At 54.5% G+C, this 22,982-nt stretch overlaps 1 protein-coding gene across 1 annotated transcript in view; it reads right to left on the reverse strand.

Moving 5' to 3' along the window:
• ASB18 (ankyrin repeat and SOCS box containing 18) overlaps nt 1-22,982 on the reverse strand; it is a 54,639-nt gene that overhangs the window by 18,083 nt on the left and 13,574 nt on the right. The window contains 2 exon segments of the mRNA XM_058664304.1: nt 12,036-12,303; nt 16,205-16,327. Coding sequence (XP_058520287.1) covers nt 12,036-12,303; nt 16,205-16,327 — 391 coding nt within the window.

Consider the following 22,982-nt stretch of genomic DNA (forward strand, 5'->3'; position numbering starts at 1 on the left):
GAGAGACCCTCACGGTGCCAGGGGATGTGTGTTAACTCCGGACGATGGCATGCCCCGTGCTCGGGCGGAGAGACCCTCACGGTGCCAGGGGATGTGTGTTAACTCTGGACGATGGCATGCCCCGTGCCCGGGCGGAGAGACCCTCACGGTGCCAGGGAATGTGTGTTAACTTCGGACGATGGCATGCCCCGTGCCCGGGCGGAGAGACCCTCACGGTGCCAGGGAATGTGTGTTAACTCCGGACGATGGCATGCCCCGTGCCCGGGCGGAGAGACCCTCACGGTGCCAGGGGATGTGTGTTAACTCCGGACGATGGCATGCCCCGTGCCCGGGCGGAGAGACCCTCACGGTGCCAGGGGATGTGTGTGTTAACTCCGGACGATGGCATGCCCCGTGCCCGGGCGGAGAGACCCTCACGGTGCCAGGGGATGTGTGTGTTAACTCCGGACGATGGCATGCCCTGTGCCCGGGCGGAGAGACCCTCACGGTGCCAGGGAATGTGTGTGTTAGCTCCGGACGATGGCATGCCCCGTGCCCGGGCGGAGAGACCCTCACGGTGCCAGGGAATGTGTGTGTTAGCTCCGGACGATGGCATGCCCCGTGCCCGGGCGGAGAGACCCTCACGGTGCCAGGGGATGTGTGTGTTAACTCCGGACGATGGCATGCCCCGTGCCCGGGCGGAGAGACCCTCACGGTGCCAGGGGATGTGTGTGTTAACTCCGGACGATGGCATGCCCCGTGCCCGGGCGGAGAGACCCTCACGGTGCCAGGGGATGTGTGTTAACTCCGGACGATGGCATGCCCCGTGCCCGGGCGGAGAGACCCTCACGGTGCCAGGGGATGTGTGTTAACTCCGGACGATGGCATGCCCCGTGCCCGGGCGGAGAGACCCTCACGGTGCCAGGGGATGTGTGTTAACTCCGGACGATGGCATGCCCCGTGCCCGGGCGGAGAGACCCTCACGGTGCCAGGGAATGTGTGTTAACTCCGGACGATGGCATGCCCCGTGCCCGGGCGGAGAGACCCTCACGGTGCCAGGGAATGTGTGTTAACTCCGGACGATGGCATGCCCCGTGCCCGGGCGGAGAGACCCTCACGGTGCCAGGGAATGTGTGTTAACTCCGGACGATGGCATGCCCCGTGCCCGGGCGGAGAGACCCTCACGGTGCCAGGGAATGTGTGTTAACTCCGGACGATGGCATGGGAGGACTTCACGTTCTTCCACGTGCCTCTATTTCCAAATTCGCGCAAGTCAGTGGAAGCAAGTTTAATAAGAGAACATCGGAGTTGTTGCTCACAGCCCCGTGTCTGCCAGCCCCGCCAGCAGCTCACAGACCCTGAGGGGTAGCCTGCGTGTGACTGGGTTGGCTTCCTGCCGGTGGGACCCCAGGAGCTGGGAGGGGACAGTTCAGGCAGTTCCTGCTGCCCACAGGGAGCCCTGCGCTTCAGGTTTGCACAAGGGGAGTGAAGCAGGGACAAGGTCTTGTCCTTTTTCTGCCTCTCAGAATAATGCTTTCTTTGGGGGGAAGCTTAGCTTTTGAGGGGCCCAGGACTCTCCTGTCTTTCTGTTCAATCCTAACTGGCAGTCTCAAGACACATGAGGGTTGGTGCCGAAGGCGGAGAGCAGAGACTGGGGACTTGGGGGTACTCAGTGAACAGCAGGGGAAGTGGCAGCTGTGGGGGGCCTCTCCGGCCCACCCCAGGACCCAGTTGGATGGCATCACCCCTGCATGGGGGACACAGCTGGGTCCTGCCTTTATTCAGAGAAGTCTTTGTGAGTGAGCATCCTGATGTCCTGACAGGCAGGCAGGCAGGCAGAAGTTGGCGAGGCCTGGGGTCAGCGGGGGACGGTGCTGTCAGGAACCCAGGGTAGCCATATGGCTGTGGAGGATGTCAGAACCGCTTTGTCTCCCAGGGACTGAGGGGACACTGTGCTGTCTCAACAGCCTGATAAGAAGCAGCTTGGACAAACACACTATTCCTCCTCCACATCCTTCCTCCCGGTCTTGAGTGATGGCCATGGGAGTTAATGGAGATGAGCCCACAAGGGGCTGTTGGATCCATGTCATTCCAATCCCTGTCCAAAGGGGAAATCGGATGGGAGCCCAGTGCACCTACCCTCTGGCGTCTCCTCTTGGTTCAATGCCCCACCCTGGCTTTCCCATTGCTCGCTGCTTCCTGTGTGCCAATCCTCTCGCACTCTCTTCCCAGCATGCTCTAGGCTCTCCTTTGTCCCAGTGTACCTGCCTCCCCGTCACCATTTACAGAAGCCCTGCAAATGGCACATTGCTGCCCCTGCTTCTGGGCCGGCAGCTCTTTTGTATTCTCCAGTGCTGAGTCGTGTGTGTGTTTTCAGACCAGTGTTATCTTTAGCCCTTGTAACCACTCTGCCTTGTCAGTGGAATTTATAGTCATGGAAATTAAGACTTAGCAGATGACCAGTGAGCGGCAGCAGAAGTGCCAGAGCAAGGTCCTGGACTGCCCTTCTGGCTGCCAACTTCTCATGCCCATCACCACTCTGCTCTCTCTGGCCCTTGGTACTGGATGGCCTGCCCCCAGTCACCCCGCAGATGCCAGTCACCCCGGGAAACGCCCAGTGCTGTTCCGTGCAGGTGCACAGTGGCTGACGGTGTTAGGGCACGCCCATCCTGTATGGGCTGGTAGCCTGGGAACAGCAGGTGATGTCCTGTGGTCCAGGTGGGCAGTGGGGCATGCCACCTGGGCCCGTGTGAGGTCTGCACTGAGACAGGCCCTCCCAGGCATGCCTTTCTCTGGAATGGCCCTCTGTGGTCAGTGACACACTGCCATGGTGTGATTTGTTCCATGGGCTAGGCTCTATCAGGCATTTCCTGTAGGTTATCCATGGCGGTTTCCATTCACCCACACATTCCACTAGCACACAGCATGCCCCCACGCTCTTCTCAATGCCACATGGTTCTTCTGCCACTCTGTGGGTACTCCCAGAGAGGATGCTGGCAGCTGGACACAACCTAGCTCTTGGACCTCCTGCCACGAGCAGGCACACAAACCTGCCTCCCCACCCCCCTGGGGCCTCCCAGGCAGCCTGTGCCGGAGGTTGCCTTCTTCCTAGTGTTCGCTGCAACTCAGACTTCCAGATGTGGGTACAGTCTACAAAGTGGGGACATAAGAGACAATGGCGACCTCACAGCACACATGGCTTAGGGTGGGAACACCAGTCCCAGGGGATGATAGAACGGGTCCACAACTAGAAAGAAATGACCCGCACTGAGCCACAGGACAATAACCAAAGGATGCTGAGCACAAGAGGCAGGCTTACCTGCAGGAGGGAGACAGCCAAGAGAGGCATGCCCTGTCTTCCCACAGGGGCCCCTGGCGGCGGAGGGGCCCTGTCTCCCCACAGGGGCCCCTGGCTGTGGAGGGGCTGAGCCCTCGGAGACCCTGGTGTGCCTTTCCGTGCCCAGATGCGGGATCCCATCTGACCTGAGGAGCAGAGCTCTAAACAGCATTCAGTGGGAGGAGCAGGTGCCTCGGGGCTGACAGCGAGCCCCACCTGGGTTCCCCCACAGGTGGCAGGAAGCCAGTTAGTTGAGTAGACCCTGGCGTCAGGATGAGGAGCTGGGAGGCAAGGCCAGGTGCTCCAGGTCTCCACTGGCACCTTCCCCGGGAGGCTGAATGCTCAGCCCTTTCATCAGTTCGCACTTCAATGAGCATTCAGGGCACCCTTTCACTTACTTGCTACTGTGCTTTCTGGGAAGTGTCTGGTCAAGACAAACACTCAAAGGGTAAAGTTTTAACTTGGCAATAAAATGTGACTTAACAAGTGATTAGAACACCGAGGTTTCTGTCAGGGGAGCCCCATGGGGGCAGGCTCATCAAAGACCTCGTTTAAAAGGTGGTTGTGTGGGCCAGCATGTTGACTCAACTGGTTAACCCTCCACCTTCAAGGGCACTTTGCCCAGTGCGAGGTTCAATGGCTAAATCCTCATCTTGCAAGTGCCGGGAGCCCATATGGGTGCTGGTTCTGTGTTCTGGCTGCTCCACTTCCCATCCAGTTCCTTGCTTATGGCTTGGGAAAGGAGCAGAGGGTGTCCCAAAATTTTGGGACTCCGTAGCCACGTGGGAGACCCAGAAGAAACTCCTGGCTCCTGGCTTCAGGTCAACTCCGCACTAGCTGTTAAGACCATTTGGTGAGTGAATCGGTGGATAGATCTTTCTCCGTCTCTCCTCTTCATAAATCTGATCTGCCTTTCCAATAAAAATAAATAAGTCTAAAAAAAAAGAAAAAAAGGCACCCCAGTCAACCCTCCCTATCTGTGGGTTCCACACGCACGGATTCAGCCAAGCCTGGGTTAAAAAAGCCATGGGTCTGTGCTGCACGGGTTACTGTTATTCCCTAACCAAGATGGAGCACAGCCATTTACAGCTCATCAGGTGTTACCCACGCTCTAGAGACCAGTGAACACACCTGGGAGCTCATGCCCCATTCTAGGCAAATGCCACACCATGTCACACAAGGCACTGACTCTGGGACCCCCACGGGACCCCAGACCATCCCTTGCAAACCGTGTTTTGCTTCTTTCTGTCCGGATTGTAGCCTGCTGGGCTGGAGCAAGACATCGTGACTTCCTGGCCATGCGGTGACTTGTCCCTGCCTACGAGGGTTAGCTGCCGTCTCAGGTCCAGCCCCTGGTCTGAATTATTATCTTTAGGTGATGCCACAACTGAGACAAAAAAAAAACCAACCCAAATGTGCACACATTCTATTAATATGTGCTGTGAAGGAAGCAGGTGTCTTTACTGTGTCTTAAAGCAAGACAACCATGGATCTGAAAAAGACTCGGGACTCAACATACCCCTTCCTCAATGTCATGAACGTGACGTGAAAAGGGTCCCGGAGAGGAGCTGGATACATCAGCCCAGGCCCATGCGCAGGCTGAGGATGCTGAAGACCTACGTTCTTGGAACTTCTCTTTCAGAGAAAATTGTTTTTAAAGGTTTGCCAATTAAAACTCCGCTTTTGCTTCTTGCTGTGCTGGGTTCTCAACTCTGCAACCTGCTGTTGGTAGGAGGAGCAGGTGTTTAAGAGACTCACCGGTTTGAAAGTCCTGCGCCCACAGAGAATTGCGGGCACCTGGAAGTGGAGCCTGTTGGGAGAGTAAGGGGATGAAGTGTTGCTGCGTGGAGGTCCACAGCTCCCTCTGCAAGGAGGTGCATACGTCACAGATGGCCTAAACTGTGCTGTGGATGAGGAGTGGCTGACCAGGTGGCTCTACCACTTGCAGCCAGACTTCCTGGGAGCCCAGTGCCGGGGGTGAGGAGCCCTGGCCACACGCTGTGGTCCTAGCTGGCCTTCACTCATTCCTCATTCTTTAAGGTAGCTGCCTGTGTCATGGTAGAGGCGTCCAGGGGAGTTTTCCCGTTGCACATACAGAGTGTTTCTAAGGCATTCATCCCATGGCTTTGCCGCAACTTGTGGTTGATTCATCACTGCCTTTAGACTTTCCCCATAGCCAAGATGAGTTCTGACGGTCTAATTAAACAGGCAAAAAGAAAGATTCACAGAGGAAGACACGCGCACAGAACGAAGAAGATAGGAGAAAGATTCTGTTTTAAATGCTCACTTTCATACAAAAGCATTTTTACAAGTTCTTGTTCGGTGAGCTCCTGGTTAGAAACACCAAGCAAGGCCAGGAAACGAGCTTCTGTGTGCAATTGAAGACCTCCAGGGAGAGAGGGGCTCTGCTGGCGGGTTACACGGACACGGAGAAGAAATACAGTTACGGAGGTGTGTCGTGCTGATGGAAAGCAGCCCTGAGGAAGACCTGTTAGCATCGGATTAGCTATTGTAGTGTCCAGCTAGATCTTTGCATCACAGGGCATTATTGTTACACATAAAGGGTGGGGAGTTACCCAAGATGGCATAGCAGTATTAAACATTTATGTCCCTAACAGCAGAGCACCAAGATACTTAAAGCCAGAACAGAACTCCAGAGTACACACACGCTAATTCCACTGTCACAGGGAGGGAAGCGGCATCGCAGATTCTACTGTTATTAGGACCACAAGGAGCCGTTTTATGGCAGTAGGTTCAATAAATTACACAAGAAGCTTCCTTTAAAGATACAAACTGTTAAACTCACGCCAAAAGCAGCAAATAGCATGAGTAGCCCTATATGTAATGATGGAGTAGAACGCCTGGCTAAAGGGATGGCGGTTGGCATAGCTGGCTAAGCCTCTGCTCGTAGTGCCAGCATCCCTTATGAGCTCTGGTTTATACTCTGGAAGCTCCACCTCCAATGCAGCTCCCCGCTAATGACCTGAAGGGCAGCAGAGGAGAGCCCAAGCCCTGGAGCTCCTGCACCCTTGTGGGAGACCAGGAAGAAGACCTCGGCCCCTGGCTTCGGACTGGCCAAGCTCTGATCATTAGGGACCTTGGGCAGTGAATTAGTAGATGGACAATCTCTCTGTAACTCTGCCTCTCGGAAATAAACCAATTTTACAGGGAAAAAACCAAGAATTCCCAGTTTAAAAAATCTTTATTTGTAAGAGCTTTACTGAGGAATTTTACCAAACATTTAATGAATAATGATAACAGTTTTACAGGAAGCCTTCCAGAAAAAAGATGATACGCAAGCTAGACAAAGACAATACAGGAAAATAGAACTACAGACCAATGTCTCATATAAATGCAGATGCAGCTGTTTGACACTTTCAGGATTAAATGTAACAATATATAAAAAGTATATTGCCTCGTGGTCAAGTGTGGTTTTATTCCAGACATGCAAGGTTGGTTTAACACTTGAAAGTCAATCAATGTGTTTACTTATTGAGTTTCTTCAGCTGATTACAGAACCTTGATGTTAGTCATTTGCTAGTTAGTTTGAAAGTGTATCTTCTCCCCTTCTATCAGTTGCCTTTTCACTTTGTTGACTTTCCTTTGCTGTGCAGAAATTTTGTAATTTGACGGAATCCCATTGGCCTGTTTTGCTCTTATTTCCTGTGCTTCTGGGGTCTTAGCTAAGAAGTATTTGGCTAGGTCAATATCTCACAGCATTTCTCTTGTGCTTTCCTCTAATAATTTGATGGTTTCCGGTAGTAATTTTAGATCTTTGAGCCGTTGCAAGTTGATCTTTGCATAGATTGTAAGGCACAGATCTTGCTTCATGTTTCTGCATCTGCAGATCCAATTTTCCTGATATCAGTTTTTGAACAGACTATCATTTATCGAGTATGTGATTTTAACATGTTTCCCAGAGATCAGTTGGCTATAGATGTGTGGATTCATTTCAGGGGTCTCTAATTTTTTTCCGTTGGTCCACCACCCTATTTTGTGCTGGTATAAACAGTTTTGATTATAACTCTCCTGTGTATATTTGAGATCTGAGATTGCAATGCATCTAGATTAGCTTTTATTATTTAAGATTTCTTTATCTATTCAGGATCTCTTGTTTTTGCTTATGGATTTGAGAGTCATTTTTTTTCTAGACTGAAGAAGAATGTTCTTGATATTTTCATTGGAAGCACAGTGAAGCTAGAAGTTGTTTTTGTTTGTGTATACATTTTGCTTTTGTTCATTTTTTCAAGCCATGAACATACATGTTTCCATTTTCTGTTTCTTCTTCTGTTTCTTTCCATATTTAGTGTTTTGAAATAAATTCAACAAAATTGAAAAAAAAAGTCAATCAATGTAGATCATTATATTAACAGCTTAAGGAGATGTACCATGTGATCACCTCCATATACGTAGAAGAAGTATCTGAGGGAAATCAACATCTATTCGTATTACACACCATCAGTACACAGGGAAGAGAGCGGAACTTCAGTTCTGAAAAAAAACCTACAAATCTCTGTATTTAATGCTATAGTTAACAGTGAGAGGCGCACTGCTTTCCTACTCCTTCTCATTAGTTCCTCCCCCCCTTTTTTGTGGCAGAAACCCCAAAAATGTGAGCCATCCCTGCCGCCTCCAGGGTTTCAATGAATAGGGAACTTGCGTCAAGAGCTGGAGTTGGGTATTGAACCCAGGCACTCCACGATGGAGTCTCAGCCAGTGTCCACACTGGCTGGCTAAAGGACTGCTCTGTGGCTTCTGCCCCTCCTGGCGCTGCGACAGGGCAGAAGACATCCAGCTGGCAACGGAGGAAGCTGTGGCTGCTTTCAGATGACCTGATTGCCCACACAGCTATCCTACAGGATTCACTAAAGAGCCAGCAGAACAATTCACGAGTCAACTCAATATACAACACAGATTACTGTCAATTCTCTACAGTAGCTACACACAGTCAGCAGGTGAAATGTAAAAAAAAAAAAAAATAACCCATTTACAAGAGCCACAAAATATGAAATAATTAGGAACTTTCTACACAATATATGCAAGTTCTGTATAATGAAGACTGTCAATGCAGCTGAGAGAAATTAATGGAGGGCATTTTGCTGTGCTCGTGGGTTGAAAGCTTCTAGGTTGCTATGATGTCAACTCTCCCCGGTTGATTTTCTACATTCATGAGACCCCACCCCAGTCAAAACCCAGCTGACAGGCTTGTAGAAAGTGGCCAACTGAGAAGTCGGTGCTGTGGCTTGGTGGCTAATCCTCTGCCTGCAGGTGCCAACATCCCATATGGGCGCCAGTTTGTGTCTTGGCTGCCCCACTTCCCATCCAGCTCTCTGTTTGTGGCCTGGGGAAACAGAGGAGGATGGCCCAAGGCCTTGGGATACTGCACTGATGTGGGAGACCTGCAGGAGCCTCCTGGCTTTGGATCAGCTCAGCTCCAGCTGTTGAGACCATTGGGAGGGTGAACCAGCAGTTGGAAGATCTTTCTCTCTGTTTCTCCTGCTATGTGGTACCTGTGCAGATGGGCAGGAGGTTGAGCCAGCACTGCATCTCAGTCTTGGTGACACTCCCTGTTAGCTTCCTCCAAGGGAGGCTTACCAGGGCTTGCTTCAACGCCATGCTCACTGGCTTGCCAGGGCCCCCAGGAGGCTTTCAGGTGCTGGTCAGCTCTGTGGCTTTGTGGTTCACTCCCTTCAGCACAGAACCAAAGCCTGCCGTTGGGCTTACTGCAGCCTGGTGTGGCCCCGGCCAGGGGCGTCCTGCTGTGCCGTTGGGCTTACTGCAGCCTGGTGTGGCCCCAGCCAGGGGCGTCCTGCAGCTCACAGCGCTGCTGCCAGCTCTGCTTATGCCTCTTCCTGCGTGGGTGTGAGGCTAGAGCCGTGGGGAGCTGGCAGCTAGGGCTTGTCCTCCTGTTCCTGTTTATGTGATGAAGTGGCCCCTCGTGCCTTTTGCAGTTGATTCGGCCAGTATCCTGCCTTGTACGGTCTTGCAAGTGTCCAGAAAGAAGTCCAAAGGGGCTTTAATCATGGATTTCTTGAAAACTTGGATTTTGACAAAACTGTGCAGGCGATTAGTACAGAAGGGAAAATCATTCCAGGCAACAGGGCTGGGAGAACTGGACATCGAAAAGCAGATCCTAAAGTGCTTCAGTCCGCACTTCACAGCACATCCAGAAATTAACTCCGGATAGGCAACAGACTCAAGCATGAAACTTCCAGAATCGCAAACAACAGAAAAGAGAACCTAGTGATCTTGGGTTAGGCAGAGATTTTTTAAAATAAAGATACATAATGGAATACAATCTATCAAAGAAAAAACAAAGGGATATATTGGATTCCACGAAGCCTGAGGACTTTTCGGGGCGGGTGCTGGCCTGCCGTTGGGAACGCTGGTTGGGTTTGCCCCCAGCTGCAGCTCCAGATGCTGCAGTGCTGGGAATTCATCTCTGGTCCCGGCTTTCCTGCCAGAGCCCGAGGGAGCGCTGATAACTGGAGCAGCAGGGTTCCTGTGCTCCCCGAGCTGGACCTGGGATGGGCTGCTGCCTCTGCTCCGGTCCACCTGAACCCTGGCCATCCCTGGACCTGGGATGGGATGCTGCCTCTGCTCCGGTCCACCTGAACCCTGGCCATCCCTGGACAAGGGATGGGCTGCTGCCTCTGCTCCGGTCCACCTGAACCCTGGCCATCCCTGGACACGGAGGGCACTGGATGAGAACATGCATGTGGACTCTCAAATATATTCATTAATTTAATGTGCTTGTCAAGCTGCTAAGAGAAGAAAATACAAGGAAGAGATTGGGAGATAATTCTTCGAAACCACATGTTTGACAAGAGGCTTGTACCTATAAAATACCAAGAAATCTCTCACAGGAAGACCATTAACTCAATTCAAACAATGAGGAGAGCTGACTAGACACTTCTCCAGAGATGTGTGTGGCCAATAAGCACGGGGCGGAGGTCCAGCGTCTCTTCCCAGAGGAAGTCAACCCCAGATTGCAAAATGGTGCTTCCACACACCCCGAGACGGTCCAAAGACCACGGGTCCTGGTGCAGATGGGGGGCCAGGGAAGGCTCAGACATTGCTGGTGGGGTTATGGGGGGGCCCATCTCATACAGATGTGTCCACTAGGGTTCCAGCCGCTCAGCTTCTGATCTGCCTCCCGAGAAGGCAGCAAATGCTGGCTCAAACACGGGGCCCCTGCCACCCATGTGGGAAACCAGGGTGGAATTCCTGGCTACTGGCTCCTTTACTGACCCACACATGGTCGGATGGAAGCATGCTCTCTCTCTCCCACTCTCTCTCTAGTCTCTCTTATATCCTGCCTTTCTAACAAATAGTGAAACCCCCCCCCTTTTTTTTTTTAATGAGACCACTTTGGCATGTAGTTTGACAATTTCTTCCAAGGTTATCCCCCTCCTTGTTTTATTTATTTGAAAGATAGTGTTACACACACACACACACACTGGGGGAGGGAAGCAGGACAGGGATGGGAGACACACACACACCAGAGAGAGAGAGAGAGAGAGAGAGAGAGAGAAAGACTTCTACCTTGTGGCTCACTCTGCACACGACAGGAACTGGGCTGGGCTAGGCACAACCCACTACTCCAGAACTCCATCCAGTCTACCACGTGAGTGGCAGGGGCCCAACTATACCAGCCATTGTCTGCCGCCTGTCCTGGAGCGTTAGCGGAGGCTGGACTGGGAGTGGCGCTGCTGGGACTTCGACCTGCACACATAGGATGCAGGCAGGGGGTTAACCCACAACTGTGCCCGGCAAAAGTTATCTTCCTCATCTAACCACACAACTGAGAGCCCTGGCAACCCTCAGTATTTACCTGGGATGAAAGCAGGTGGCCTGGCAAAGGCTGGTACCCCAGGTCCACTGCGCTTCCATGAGTACCGTCCCCGCTGGGGACCCAGCCACAAACCCCTGGAACATCCACACGGTGGGTGGGATATGACTCCGCAGCCATCAGGAACGGGCTGGAGTTGGTGGCGCAGCACAGCCCCACGTATGCATCCGGGGAGGGAAGCTGGACCCAAGCCAGCACCTTCAGCTCATAGGAAGCCCCAGAAAAGCGGCGGCGCAAGCGCGCAGGGGAACGAGCCAGCACGGGGAGGGTGTGGGGGTGGGAGGCAGCTTCGGGAAGATCCTACCCCCTACTCCCACTCCGGGGGGCCTGGTGTTCCCCGCACTCTGCTCGTGACTCCGCTGGACCCTGGCCGCCTACAGACGCAAGCCAGGGGTTGGGGTCTTCCGCTGAGAATGCGTCTTGGGGCGCACGGGAAACCAGTCCCCTCCGGGCGCTTGGGGAATCTGCTGCCTCCCACCCCACCTCCTCAACCCCGGCTCGGCCCTGCCCGAGGAGCCAACCGTTTATTTCCCACTGTGACAATTATTCTGCATAAAGTTGTCATTAAAACCCTAATTTTCCAGCCCTAGACCCGCCAGTGGCCTTTCAGCGTCTGCGGGCCTCAACTGCGCTCATTACCGCCGCGTGGTGCCGCCCGCTCCCAGTGAGGGGCTGATGGCCCGCTCGGGTCGGGGGGCCGAGGAGGAAGCGGGTGGGGGTGGCGGTGGGATGACCCTGGCCCTGGCGGGCAGAGGTACCAGGTCTGTCTGGTAGACTGAGACTGAGGTTGTGCCAAGGCGAATCTGGGACCAGGGCTGATCTGGGGCCCAGTGTGCAGGACACTCCCAGGGGCCTGGAAGTCCTTACCCGAGCGAGGCTGCGGTGCGGCACAGGTGCAGGGCCGCCAGGCCCTCAGCGCTGAGCAGGTCCGGGTCTGCGCCATGCTGCAGCAGCATCCGGGCACAGGCTGTGTGTGCCCCAAGGCAGGCCTCGTGCAGTGCACTTCGTCCACCCGGGCTGGCATCGGGGTGTGCACCGTGGCCCAGCAGGCGCCGAACGGAGGCTGCGTGGCCGTGGGCCGCCGCAATGCACAGGGGTGTGGTGAGCTCGCGCTTGTACTCCAGTGTCCAGAGTCCTGGGGGGAAGAGAGAAGAGAAGGTCAAAATTAAGTATTAGTTGTTGGGGCAGCCTATGAGGCCAAAAACTGCAGATACAGGTGGCAGATGGGGACAGGAAGGGGCAGAGTGGGAGCCAGGCAGAGACTCTGAGCGTCAGAGACCCTGGAGACTGAGTGAGGGATGAGAGAAGCAGGAGAGAATGAAAACGCTGAAGAACAGTCCCATGCTGAGCTGCAAGAAAGTCGCACAATATGGGGGACTTGGAGTCTCAGGAAAAGTCTGGGAGTTAGGAGCTGACCGAGGGGAGGCACCGTGGGGCAAGTCAGGTGCAGAGCACACTTGTTCCAGGCTCAACCAGCCAGATGGAAGAAGGAAGCAGGGATGTGGACTTGCCCAGCATCCAGCCCTCTCTGGGGGGAGCCCCAGGAGACAACAAAGCGGCCATGTCCCCAGGCCAGCCAGAGGCTGTGTTCCCAGAAGCGCTCTTTGGTGTGGGTCGGGGTTCAGCACAATCCTGGTTTGTTTCCTTTTCAGGGTGTGTGTGTGTGTGTGTGTGTGTGTGTGTGTAGCAACTACTCTTTCTTGAGGGCTGAATGAAGCAGGGGCCATCCATTTCACTTCTCTGAAAACTTTGGTGCTTTCAAAAAGCCCGGGGAAGGTTATTAGCGGCCGGGAGCACTGGTGGAGATGGGGGAAGCGGCCCTGGAGGCCGCACATCAAGGGGCAAGGTTTCACACGGCAGGAAGGCCTCCTGGTAATGCTGGGAGAATCGATCCGTGCTATAATGAGCTGCACAGGACGCCTTTTCACAGGCCACCTCCTTCTCAGGACCCATGCTGCGCAGCTCTGAAAGACCACTCATTAATTACCACCCTGCATGGGGTCCCCAAGGCCCAGCCTGGAGCTGCCTGCACTCCTCCTGGTGTGTGTGTGTGTGTATGTGTGTGTGTGTGTGCGCGTTGTGGAATCTGGTGTCCCTGGTGAGGGGTGTTCTGGGGCTCTGGGGACGGGCTCTGCAGGATCTGGGTCGAATGTGGAGGAGGAGGGTGGCTGTGGTCATGGTTACTTCCTTCTGTGTGCCTCCCTGGGATGTGTGTGCCTCCTCCAGGGCATGCCAAGTCCCCAGTGCCATCCCACCTGCTCCCATCCTGCGTTCCTGTTGGGAAGCACCATGGGTGGGTGTGAGCTCGGCCACAGCATGTGGCCTGCACTCTTCTCCAGGTCCTGGGAGATGCTGATGAGCAGCCATTGGGCTTTCCAGAGAACCAGCCAGGCTTCTGCTGTGGCTGCCTCGGTCGGAGAAGCCTGCAGCTGCTTCTGGTAACCCCCTTTTGACCCCCGGAAGGAATGAGTATTGAGGAATGGGCATGAGTATTGAGGCCTCTGTCTGTGTGGTCGGGCCTCCTTGCCAGCGCCCTACTGGGACTCTGAGCTGTGTGAGCCAGCACCCCACCATGGAGCTGCCCCAGGGTGGCCGCAGTGAGGGCTGAATGAATGCCGTGTATCCTTGATCCCTGTCTTCCAACACAGCCTCACGAAGGCAGCTGGCATTGACCTCCAGGGAATGAGGGGGCCTGGCATACAGACCTCGGTTCTCCAACAGTGTCCGCCATTTCCATTGCTGGCCCCACGCAGCATGGACTGGAGTCCCTGGGACTGAGCCACAGAATCAGCACCCAGTCATCCCTGAGCGCTGCCTTCCCTTCATCCAGGCTGTGCCAGCCCAGCTGGGGACCCACTCTCCTAGCCGCTGCTTCCTCAGCATCAGCCCATGTCCTGCTCTGTGCAGCACTGCCACTTTCTGACCTTGGGGTGTGGCCCAAGAAGCAGCGGAACCGAAGGGTTGGAGGGTGCAAGTGCAAGGAAGAATTAGGCAGTGTGCACCAGAGGTCTTCACATTCAGATCTGCCTGAGATGTGACACCCAAGTGTGTGTGTGTGTGTGTCCTGGGTGGCCAACAGGTGCTTCGGTGCAGTGACACAGCAAGTTAAGCCACCACCAGCAGTGCTGGCATCCCACGTGAGCACCATTTGGAGTCTTGGCAGCTCCACTTCTGATCTAGCTCCATGCTAACGCACCGGGGAAAGCAATGAAAGATGGGCTACCTGCTTGGGCCACTGTGCCGTGTGACAGACCTGGAGGAGGCTCCTGGCTCCTGGCTCCTGGCTCCTGGCTGCTGGCCTCAGCCTGGTCCAGCCATGGTGTTGATGTTGTCTGGGGAGTGAGCCAGCAGATGGAAGATCTCTTTGTCTTTCTCCCTTTGTCTCTCTCTCTCTGACTCTGCCTTTGAAATACTTTTTTTTTTCTTTTAAATAATAAGCTAGAGTTTCATTGGGAGTCCATCTTTGATTAGGAAGTAGGGATGCCTGTTGCATTGTGTCTTCACATCTGGATATGGTAGTCTCCATTACTCCATCACTATACATTCCAATTTGCATGATGGATTCCTTGTATTAGAGACAACACAGGGCATTTGTCTTCTTGGGATTGACTTATTTCACTGAGCATAATGGTCTCTGGTTGGGGCCATCTAGTTGCAAATGGCATAATTTCATTCTTTTCAATGGCTGAGTAATATTTCATGGAGTAGATGTACCACAGTTTCTTTAGCCACTCCTCTTTGAAATTTGGATTGTTCCCATTGAAACTGTTGGACCTATCTAGACAATGGGATGATGGACTGTCTGACATTGTCTGTACCAGCAATGTCGGGGCACACTTAAATAACAGACTGATGGAATTGTAACTCCTTATGAAGGACTCGGGGAGGGGAAATTGGGGTGGCATCCCAGACTCTATGGAATTGTATCATAAAATTCAAAATTAAAAATAAAAAAAGAAAGAAATACATTATAGGCTAGAATGCAGAGTGTCAAGTGGCTGGCATTCTTGGCTGGGGCAGGTGATAGGGGAGTCCAGGGCTCCAGGGGAGGTAGGCGACCCACTCGGAACCAACTCTTGCCTCCCCACAGCTTCTGGAACCACATGGGCTGCTGGGAACCACTGAGCCCTTTGATGGTGTGGGAGGCATAAGCAGAATAGTGGAAGCCTGCCCGAGAGTGCCAGTCAGGACCACTGGCTGCTGGCTGCAGATCCACCGACCGCCCAAGCTTGCCAGTCAGGGACACTGGCTGCTTGCCACGGACCCACTGATCACTCAGGCTCACCAGTCAGGGACATAGCTGTGGGCTGTGGACCCACTGACCACCTGGGCTTGCCAGCCAGGGACATGGCTGCGGGCCATGGACCCACTGACCACAGACTCTCTAATCCTTCTGGCCTGGAATAGCTGCTGTGGATCCCAGCACACGGCCCCCTCTCGAGTCTGTCAGGTGTACCCACTGCAAACTGCCAGTCAAGAAGGTGCTGGAGTCGGCAGGTGTTTCTACATGCCTGCCCAGCCCACAGTGGGCACACCCTGGCAGCCAGGAAGCCTTCAGGCAAGTGACTTAAGGAACCCTGCTTTTTTCCCTCTCCTCCCCCTGTTCCAGGCTCCCCCAGGCCCTGGTGGCTGCTAACTGAACAGTCCTCCCTCTGTGGATGCCAGCTGGGCACTGCCGTGCATTCATGGCAGGAAGGACCTTGTGCAGAGCTGTGCCCCAACCACCTGCCCAGGGCACAGTCTCGAAGGAGAGCCCTCCTCTTCTCCTTCTAGCTGGTTGCACAGACAAGAGTCTTCTAGCTTCTTCCTCAAGGCAGGAGCTGCCCCGGCCTTCGCAGACGTGTGTCTCAGCCGCTGCTTTGCCTGTCCCACTGGACGGCTCACGTCCCATGCACCTGTGCACCCAGAGGCTGCCCCACCCAGCCTGGACCCTCTCCTCGAGGCATGCAGCGCTATGCTCGGTACGTAGTTTGCACACGGGGCGGTTGTTAGTCACTGCAAAATTCCCAACAAGGACTTTAGGCGGGCACGGGTACCTGAGAGTCCGAAGGTGGCCAGGGCCTTCGCCCGCCACTCCAGCTCCTCTGCGTGGATCTCCAGCACCATGTTGGCATCCTGGAAGTGCTTGTCCATGAGGGCCCGGACACGGGGCAGGTCTCCTGTGACCAGCGCTGCGTGGTACTCAGACCCCGGGGACCCCGCTCTGAGCGGAAGCTCTTGGTCCAACTTCCGACAGATTTGAAGCCTGCCCCTGGCTGGCCCTGGCCGGCTGGCCATTGCAGAAGCAGTCCCTCTCAGCCAGAAAGCCCTTCAGGAAGGGGAAGGACGTTGCACGGAGCGGGAGCTATTTCCATTGTCATGACTCAATTGTCCTGCCGTTGGGGCTTGATGTCGGTGTATTTATAACTCCTGTGGGCTCCGCTGTGACAATGGTTATTTGAGCTGGGTGGGGTCATGTGACCACTGAGGATCACCCTCAGTGATGAAGATGCCTCAGCTATGAGGGCAGAGACTGCACACACAGCCAGTGGGGGGCGGGCTCTGTATCCTGAGCGCTTGCTTCTTCGGCTGAAGCATCACTCAAGTCTTCTGCTTGTGTGGTTTGTGTGAGCAACTTGTAAACTGACTGCAGTGACCCAAGAGCCAAGTCACTGAGCGACTTTGCGGTCTGAAAGCGAGAGCCCTGTTTAGGATGTGGGAAGGGCGTCCTGAACTCAGAGGGACGAGCACAGTGCTGGGGAAGTCACAGGTGTGCACCAGCCACTTCCTGTGCGTCCGCATCTCTACCCAGTGACAACCGTGAGCAGGAAGCAGTGTGGCCGAGCCTGCGTGGCTCACAGGGTCTCAGCCACAGCCTCTCGAAGCCGTTTCCTGCCTGCCAGGCTATGCCGTCTGCTTTCTGCTTGCCCCAGTTCCCTTCGAGGCAGACGCAGACATGACAGTTCTGTTACCCAGCAGGCAGTGGGAACACCGGTGAGGATGTGCTGTGTGTGTGCGTCATAGCTGAAGTGGTGCTGCCTGGAGCTGGGAGGAGGAGGCTCGGATTGGCCTGTGACCCATGTTGGAAGCCCGAGCTCCCGGCATCAGTGTGCTGCTGATTGCCCAAGGCCAGCAGGTCTCTCCCCAAAGGGGTTCTAGGTCACCTCTGAGGGTGTTGAGTGCAGGGGTGAGGCTGGCCGGCCAGCTGGTGCCCTGCCATGCCATCATACAGATGGGCAGGGACACTGGCTGCACCATGAAAGCAGAAGGGTGCAGGGGACAGCTCCGGTGACTTGGTCACAGTCTGGGCTGTTTGCTCTGAGGCTGTGGGACGCGTCCCAGAGCCTCCTCCCTTGTCTTTGGCATTGTCACCTGCACACACGGCACCTCAGCCCAGGACCGGGGTGTCAGGGGCATGCCTGCCCTCATCCCCTGCACTCCCAGGGCTCTGCCTACACAGTGCCCTTTCTCTGCCTGCAGTTCTGCCTTCCCTCTCACCGCCTGATCACCCTCGACGAACCGCTGGCACTCAGCCTAGAACCCCCATGCCCTCCCCATGAGCCCTCTGGGATGGTTCTTGAAGTCTGTCTTGTCCCCTGACCATGCTCTGCCCCTCCACCCTGCTGGCCTCCAGCCTTGTCTCTTGGGAGCATCCCTGCCGTGCCCAGGGCGTCACACACAGAAGGTGCTTGGTCTCTGGCCCCATCACACTTTCTCAGCGCTCCCTCCTCTAAACTGCGGCCCTCTGCTGCCTTTTTCTGCCCGGAAGCACCGCACAGGAATGGCCAGCGGGCCTCTCAGAGGCTTGGCCGAGGGCTCTGTCCAGAATTCGCTGCCCGGCCACCCTCTCAGAGTGCAGGGCTGCTTCCCGAGACCTCCCAAGCCTGTGGGCATCCTACGCTGCACGGGGACTCTTAAGATGTTGTTGCTGAATACTAATTTTTGTTTGAAAGCAGAGCCACAGAGAGGAGCAGAGACAGAAAGGAGAGAGCTTTCCTTCTCTGGCTCACTCCCCAAACAACTGCAGCCAGAGGTGGTTGCCAAGCAGCCACGATCCTCTGTCCGGGTTGTCCACGGGAGTGCAGCGTCCCGAGTGCTTGGCCCAGCCTCTGCTGCTTTCCTCGGCCGTGAGCAGGGAGCTGGTTCAGGGCTGGAGCAGCCAAAACACGAACCAGAGCTGCAATCGAAGCTTAGCCTACTCTGCCACGTGCCAGCCTCTTGTTTCCGTTTATTCTTTTTAATATGCTTTCTTATTTAAAGAGTGCTTGCACCCACCAGTTCACTTCCCGGGTCCTTCCAACAGCCAGCCAGCTAGCTCTCCCGTCCGAGTGGCAGGCACCCGATGGCCACTTGACCCATCACCTTCTGCCTCCCGGGGTTGGCATCAGCAGAAGCAGGAGTCAGAACTGTGTGTGGGATCCACGTACTCCCCGTTTGGGGTGCAGGAGTCTGAGTTGTCGGGCCAAATCTGCCTTGTCTCCACCCTCGGAAGCAAAGGCTGAGTCCAAGTGAACTATAGAGGGCCTGGGTATTGATGGGCGACGGAGAAGCCGCAGGTCAGGGTTGTGGGAACCCCGTCTCCTCCGCCCTTTAGGGCCTGCGCGGGAAGGTGCAAGGGCCCGCAGGCCGCGGGGACCGCTGCCCCGGCAGGTGAGCCCTGGGCAAGCATGTGCTTCGGCGCCTGCGTACTGCCCTCCCTCCCTGCATTGGGCGCTGCTCAGGGCCCTGCCTGGAGGACCTCTTTCTCGAAGCACAGCCCTGGTGCTGGCTTTCCCCCCTACCCCGCAGGTGGATTGTTTGTGATTAGAAAGATTTCTGAAGGACCGGCTCTAGCTGGTCGGACAGGGATCCGCCTGGGGCCTCTGGTGCCCCGTGGGCGGGAGGGGGCTCACAGTTCTTGGTCACTGGTTATTTTTAGAGGGGTTGGGGGGTGGGGGCTGGGAGGTATGTCTAGAGATGAAAGCATTTGCTGCTAAATTTAGCTGCCCAGGCGTGCTTGTCAACAGCTTCATGAATTAACGGAGCTGGCGTCCAGTGAGAAGAGGAGCGAGAGCTGGAACAGTCTTTGTAGCTTTGAACATAGTCCAGGGGGGCAGGACAGGCTCCTGAGTGGCGTCTGTGGGGTGACTTTGTGAGTGTGGCCGAGAGCTGCACTTTTTTTTTTTTAAGGGACAAGAATAGCCACATTGTTGACCAGCACAGCGAGGCAGACAATGCAGCTAGACACTACTCGTCTAATAAATACTTAGGGGACTTTGTGTCCTGGGTATGTTGTAAGGTTGGGGTGACTCAGAGATAAAAACTCACCATGCCTCTGCCTTCAAGGACTGTGCAGGGAGGACTCTGCCACCGGAAGATGCCAGCAGGTGGCAACGTTTTTTGTGCTTCCTGCCAGCAGGGCGGCGGCATTGGGTTACCCAGTGCTCTGAAGCAAGCTCCTCCTCCAGCTGCCCATCTGTGCTGGCCTCCGTCCAGACAAATTCATCTCCTACTTGTCGGCTTTCTCCTTCCCCAGCGTGTCAAAGCCAACGTGCAGCCTCAGAGTGCAGCTCGCAGCTCCCTTTGCCTGGTGACTTCTGTCCACATGAGCTTGTGCGTGTGGAGTGCTTGTTCGGATCTTGGCAGGAGTGTGATAATGTAGACCGGAGACTGGAGTCTCCCAAATGGAAAGATTAGGGTCCTCTAAAGGGACATCTGGCTAAATTATTCCACCTGCAGAAATAACATGCATGTTACCATCACAGCCGTGTTAAGAAGGGTGGGTGGCAGGTGGGTGGCATGTGGTACAGAGCCTGACACAGTCAGGTGCCCCAGGCTCTCAGCAGTACAAAGCGATGTGCTGATTCCGTCCTACTCGAGCCCTGGCACACAGACTCCTCTTGGTGGCTTAAAACCACTATGGGGTCCCCATCTCCGGCATGGGGACCCCGGATCTCCAGCTGGGTTTTCCATGATGGTGCGAGGATCCAAGCACTCGGATCGTCCTCTGCTCACTTCCCAGGAACATGAACAGGCAGCTGGCTTGGAAACGGAGCAGCCAGGACTCCAACTGGCATTCAGACAATGGGATGCTGGCGGCTTGGTCTGTGGCGTCACAGTGCCAGCCCCTCTTTCCCAGTTTTGAGGCTCCGAGGTTGAATTCAGGTGGCATGAATGTAGTGGATGAGCTGATGGGCTCCGTCCCTGACTCCCTGGGGCTCCCTACGGGCTGAAGGCAGCTGTGTTTGCAACCAGTCATTTCCTTTGCTCTCCGAGTCACTTGCACTGTTTTGGAGTGTTCCAGGTTCTCCCTCTCTGTCTCTCCTCCTCTCTGTATATCTGCCTTTCCAGCAAAAATAAACAAATCTTTAAAAAAAAAGAATGTCCCAGGAAATATAGAATAAAGAGTATGAGTTTATTTTGGTGTGAAAGGTTCGGTGTGGTGGTACGTGGAAAATGCATATCGTGCAAAAAAACACGCGAGGATGAAAATTTCCTGCGATGGGACTCACGCGTGGCTGTGGTCGTGTCCCATCGGCCACTAATCCCAGCTCATCCCAGGCTTTCTGCTCCCAGCCTTGAGCTGACAGGACAAGTGTCTCCCGGGGAATCACGCAGCCTGGCCTTGCGTGGGGGCCGGCAGGTTCAGAGGAGGGTCGGGGCTCTCCACACAGCAGTGCTTGCCTCACCTTGAGGCTGTGGCACCCCTGGCCCTCTTCGCTCGGGTTCTGGTGTAGGGCCGGGGCTTCTGTGCTTCCTCTGGGTCTCCAAAAGGTGTCGGGCTTCTTTCTGGGGTCAGCCAGCATCCCAGGAATTCGTTATCATACCGGGTTGGACGTGGCGGCACTCTGCACATACTTCCTTATCCATGCCATTGCCCTGTGCTAGCCCGAGCAAGTGTGCGCCTTCAAAGCAGACTGTCTGTGAGCCACCACAGACAAGGGGCCGCTGGATCCTGGAGTCACCACATCGTGAGGCCACCTGCTCTGCCTTCCTACGCCAGATCCAGTTCTTTCTTTCTGTTTTTCTTTTATCAGTTTTTCTCATAAAGGAAGAAGTTGGGCAGGTGTGTCTGGCTCTGTTGTGCTAGCTTGCAAGACACAAGGGACCCTCCCTGCCTAGGAGTCCCACGGACATGACCGTGGCAAGCTGCAGAACAATGTTAGCACATCACACCTCATTGAACAAAACATTAAAACACTTGCCTTCCTTGGATTAAGTGCGTCTATTAATAATGACCTAAATTGTCTGTGCTGATTTGCCATGATGAAGGAATCTCATTTGCATCACGTGGAGGATCCCAATGTGTTGGTGGGGGCAGGGACCCCCACCTCCATCACTTGAGCCCTGTACAGGGAATGCTAGCAACGGTCACTCCAGTGGTCCACGGCTGCTTTCCTTGGTGGCCTAGGAGGACTCTGTGGAAACTCAGCTGCAGAGGTGACCTCGGAAGCCTCGTCTCCGCGTGGCTGGGTCCATCCAGGGTGGGCAGGCGTGGTGCCGAAGCAGGGGTTCGTAACCCTGGTAGGCTGTGTATTGATGTGCTGCAAGGCGTTATCACTGAAGCTTTTCCTGATAACAGCGACAAAGTTACAACTGTCGTGGGGATTTAATTACATGATGAGATTGCAGCCGCGCCTCTTGAGACAAATTGCCGGCTCAGCCTGATTGTTTGTGCTCGATCTCACACAGTGCACAGGCCTGCTCTCCGGAAGCTGGCTCTCTGATTGTTCCGTTAAGAATGAGGTGCTCGTGTAGCCGCCGTGGAGGGCTGTCTCCAGCTTTGGAATTCTTCATTGCCAAGTGCGCCGAGTTTCCTCCGATGCATTCAAAGTTTTAAATTTTTTTGATTGGGGAAAGATTACAACCTTCAAATCACCACTTTTACTAATTTTAAAATGTCATATGGGGCCAGCACCATGGTGTGGGGCACTGGGCTTTCACCTGTGGCACTGACATCCTGTATGGGAGCTGCTCTGAGTTCTAGCTGCTCCACTTCCCATCCAGCTCCCTGCCTGTGGCCTGGGAAAGCAGCACACAGTAGCTTAAGGCCTTCGGTCCTTGCACCAGTGTGGGAGACCCAGAAGAATCTCCTGGCTTCTGCCTTCAAACTGGCCCAGCTCCGGCCATTGTGGCTATTTAGAGAAAGAATCTCTCTCTCTCTATCTCTCTCTCTCTTTCTCTCTCTCTCTCTCTCTCTCTCTCCCTCCCTCTCTCTTTCTCTTTCCCCCTCTCTGTAACTCTGCCCTTCAAATAAAAATAAGATATATATTTTAAAAAAGTTACATTGGGACTTGGAGCAATGGCTTAGTGGCTAAATTCTTACCTCTCAAGTGCCAGGATCCCATATGGTCACTGGTTCGTGTCCCCACAGCTCCACTTCCCTTCTAGCTCCCTGCTTGTGGCCTGGGAAAGCAATAGAGGACAGCTCAAAGCCTTGAAACCCTGCACCTGGGTGGGAGACCCAAGAGAAGCTCCTGGCTCCTGATCAGCTCAGCTCCGGCCATTGTGGCCACTTGGGAAGTGGAAGATTTTTCTCTCTGTCTCTCCTTCTCACTGTAAAAATAAAATTTGTCTTTCTAATAAAAATAAATCTATCTTTTAAAAATGTTGAATTATTTGTGTCTATCAAATTGTGACAGACTGTTTCAAAAATCAAGGTTTGGCAGAAGTCAGTGATAATGGTGTGTCCATCATTCGCAGGCTGAGGGTGAGAGTCTGTTCACTGGGAAATACATAGGACGCGTGGTGTGGCCCAGGTGCTGGCCCAGAGGGAGGTCAGTGTGTAGCCTGGCTGCTGGCAGTGGCGCATGCCACTGGGGAGCTGGAAACAGCGGATCTGAGGATTGGTCCCCG

Source organism: Ochotona princeps, chromosome 5 (assembly GCF_030435755.1).
Source record: "Ochotona princeps isolate mOchPri1 chromosome 5, mOchPri1.hap1, whole genome shotgun sequence".
NCBI classification, from domain to species: Eukaryota; Metazoa; Chordata; class Mammalia; order Lagomorpha; family Ochotonidae; genus Ochotona; species Ochotona princeps.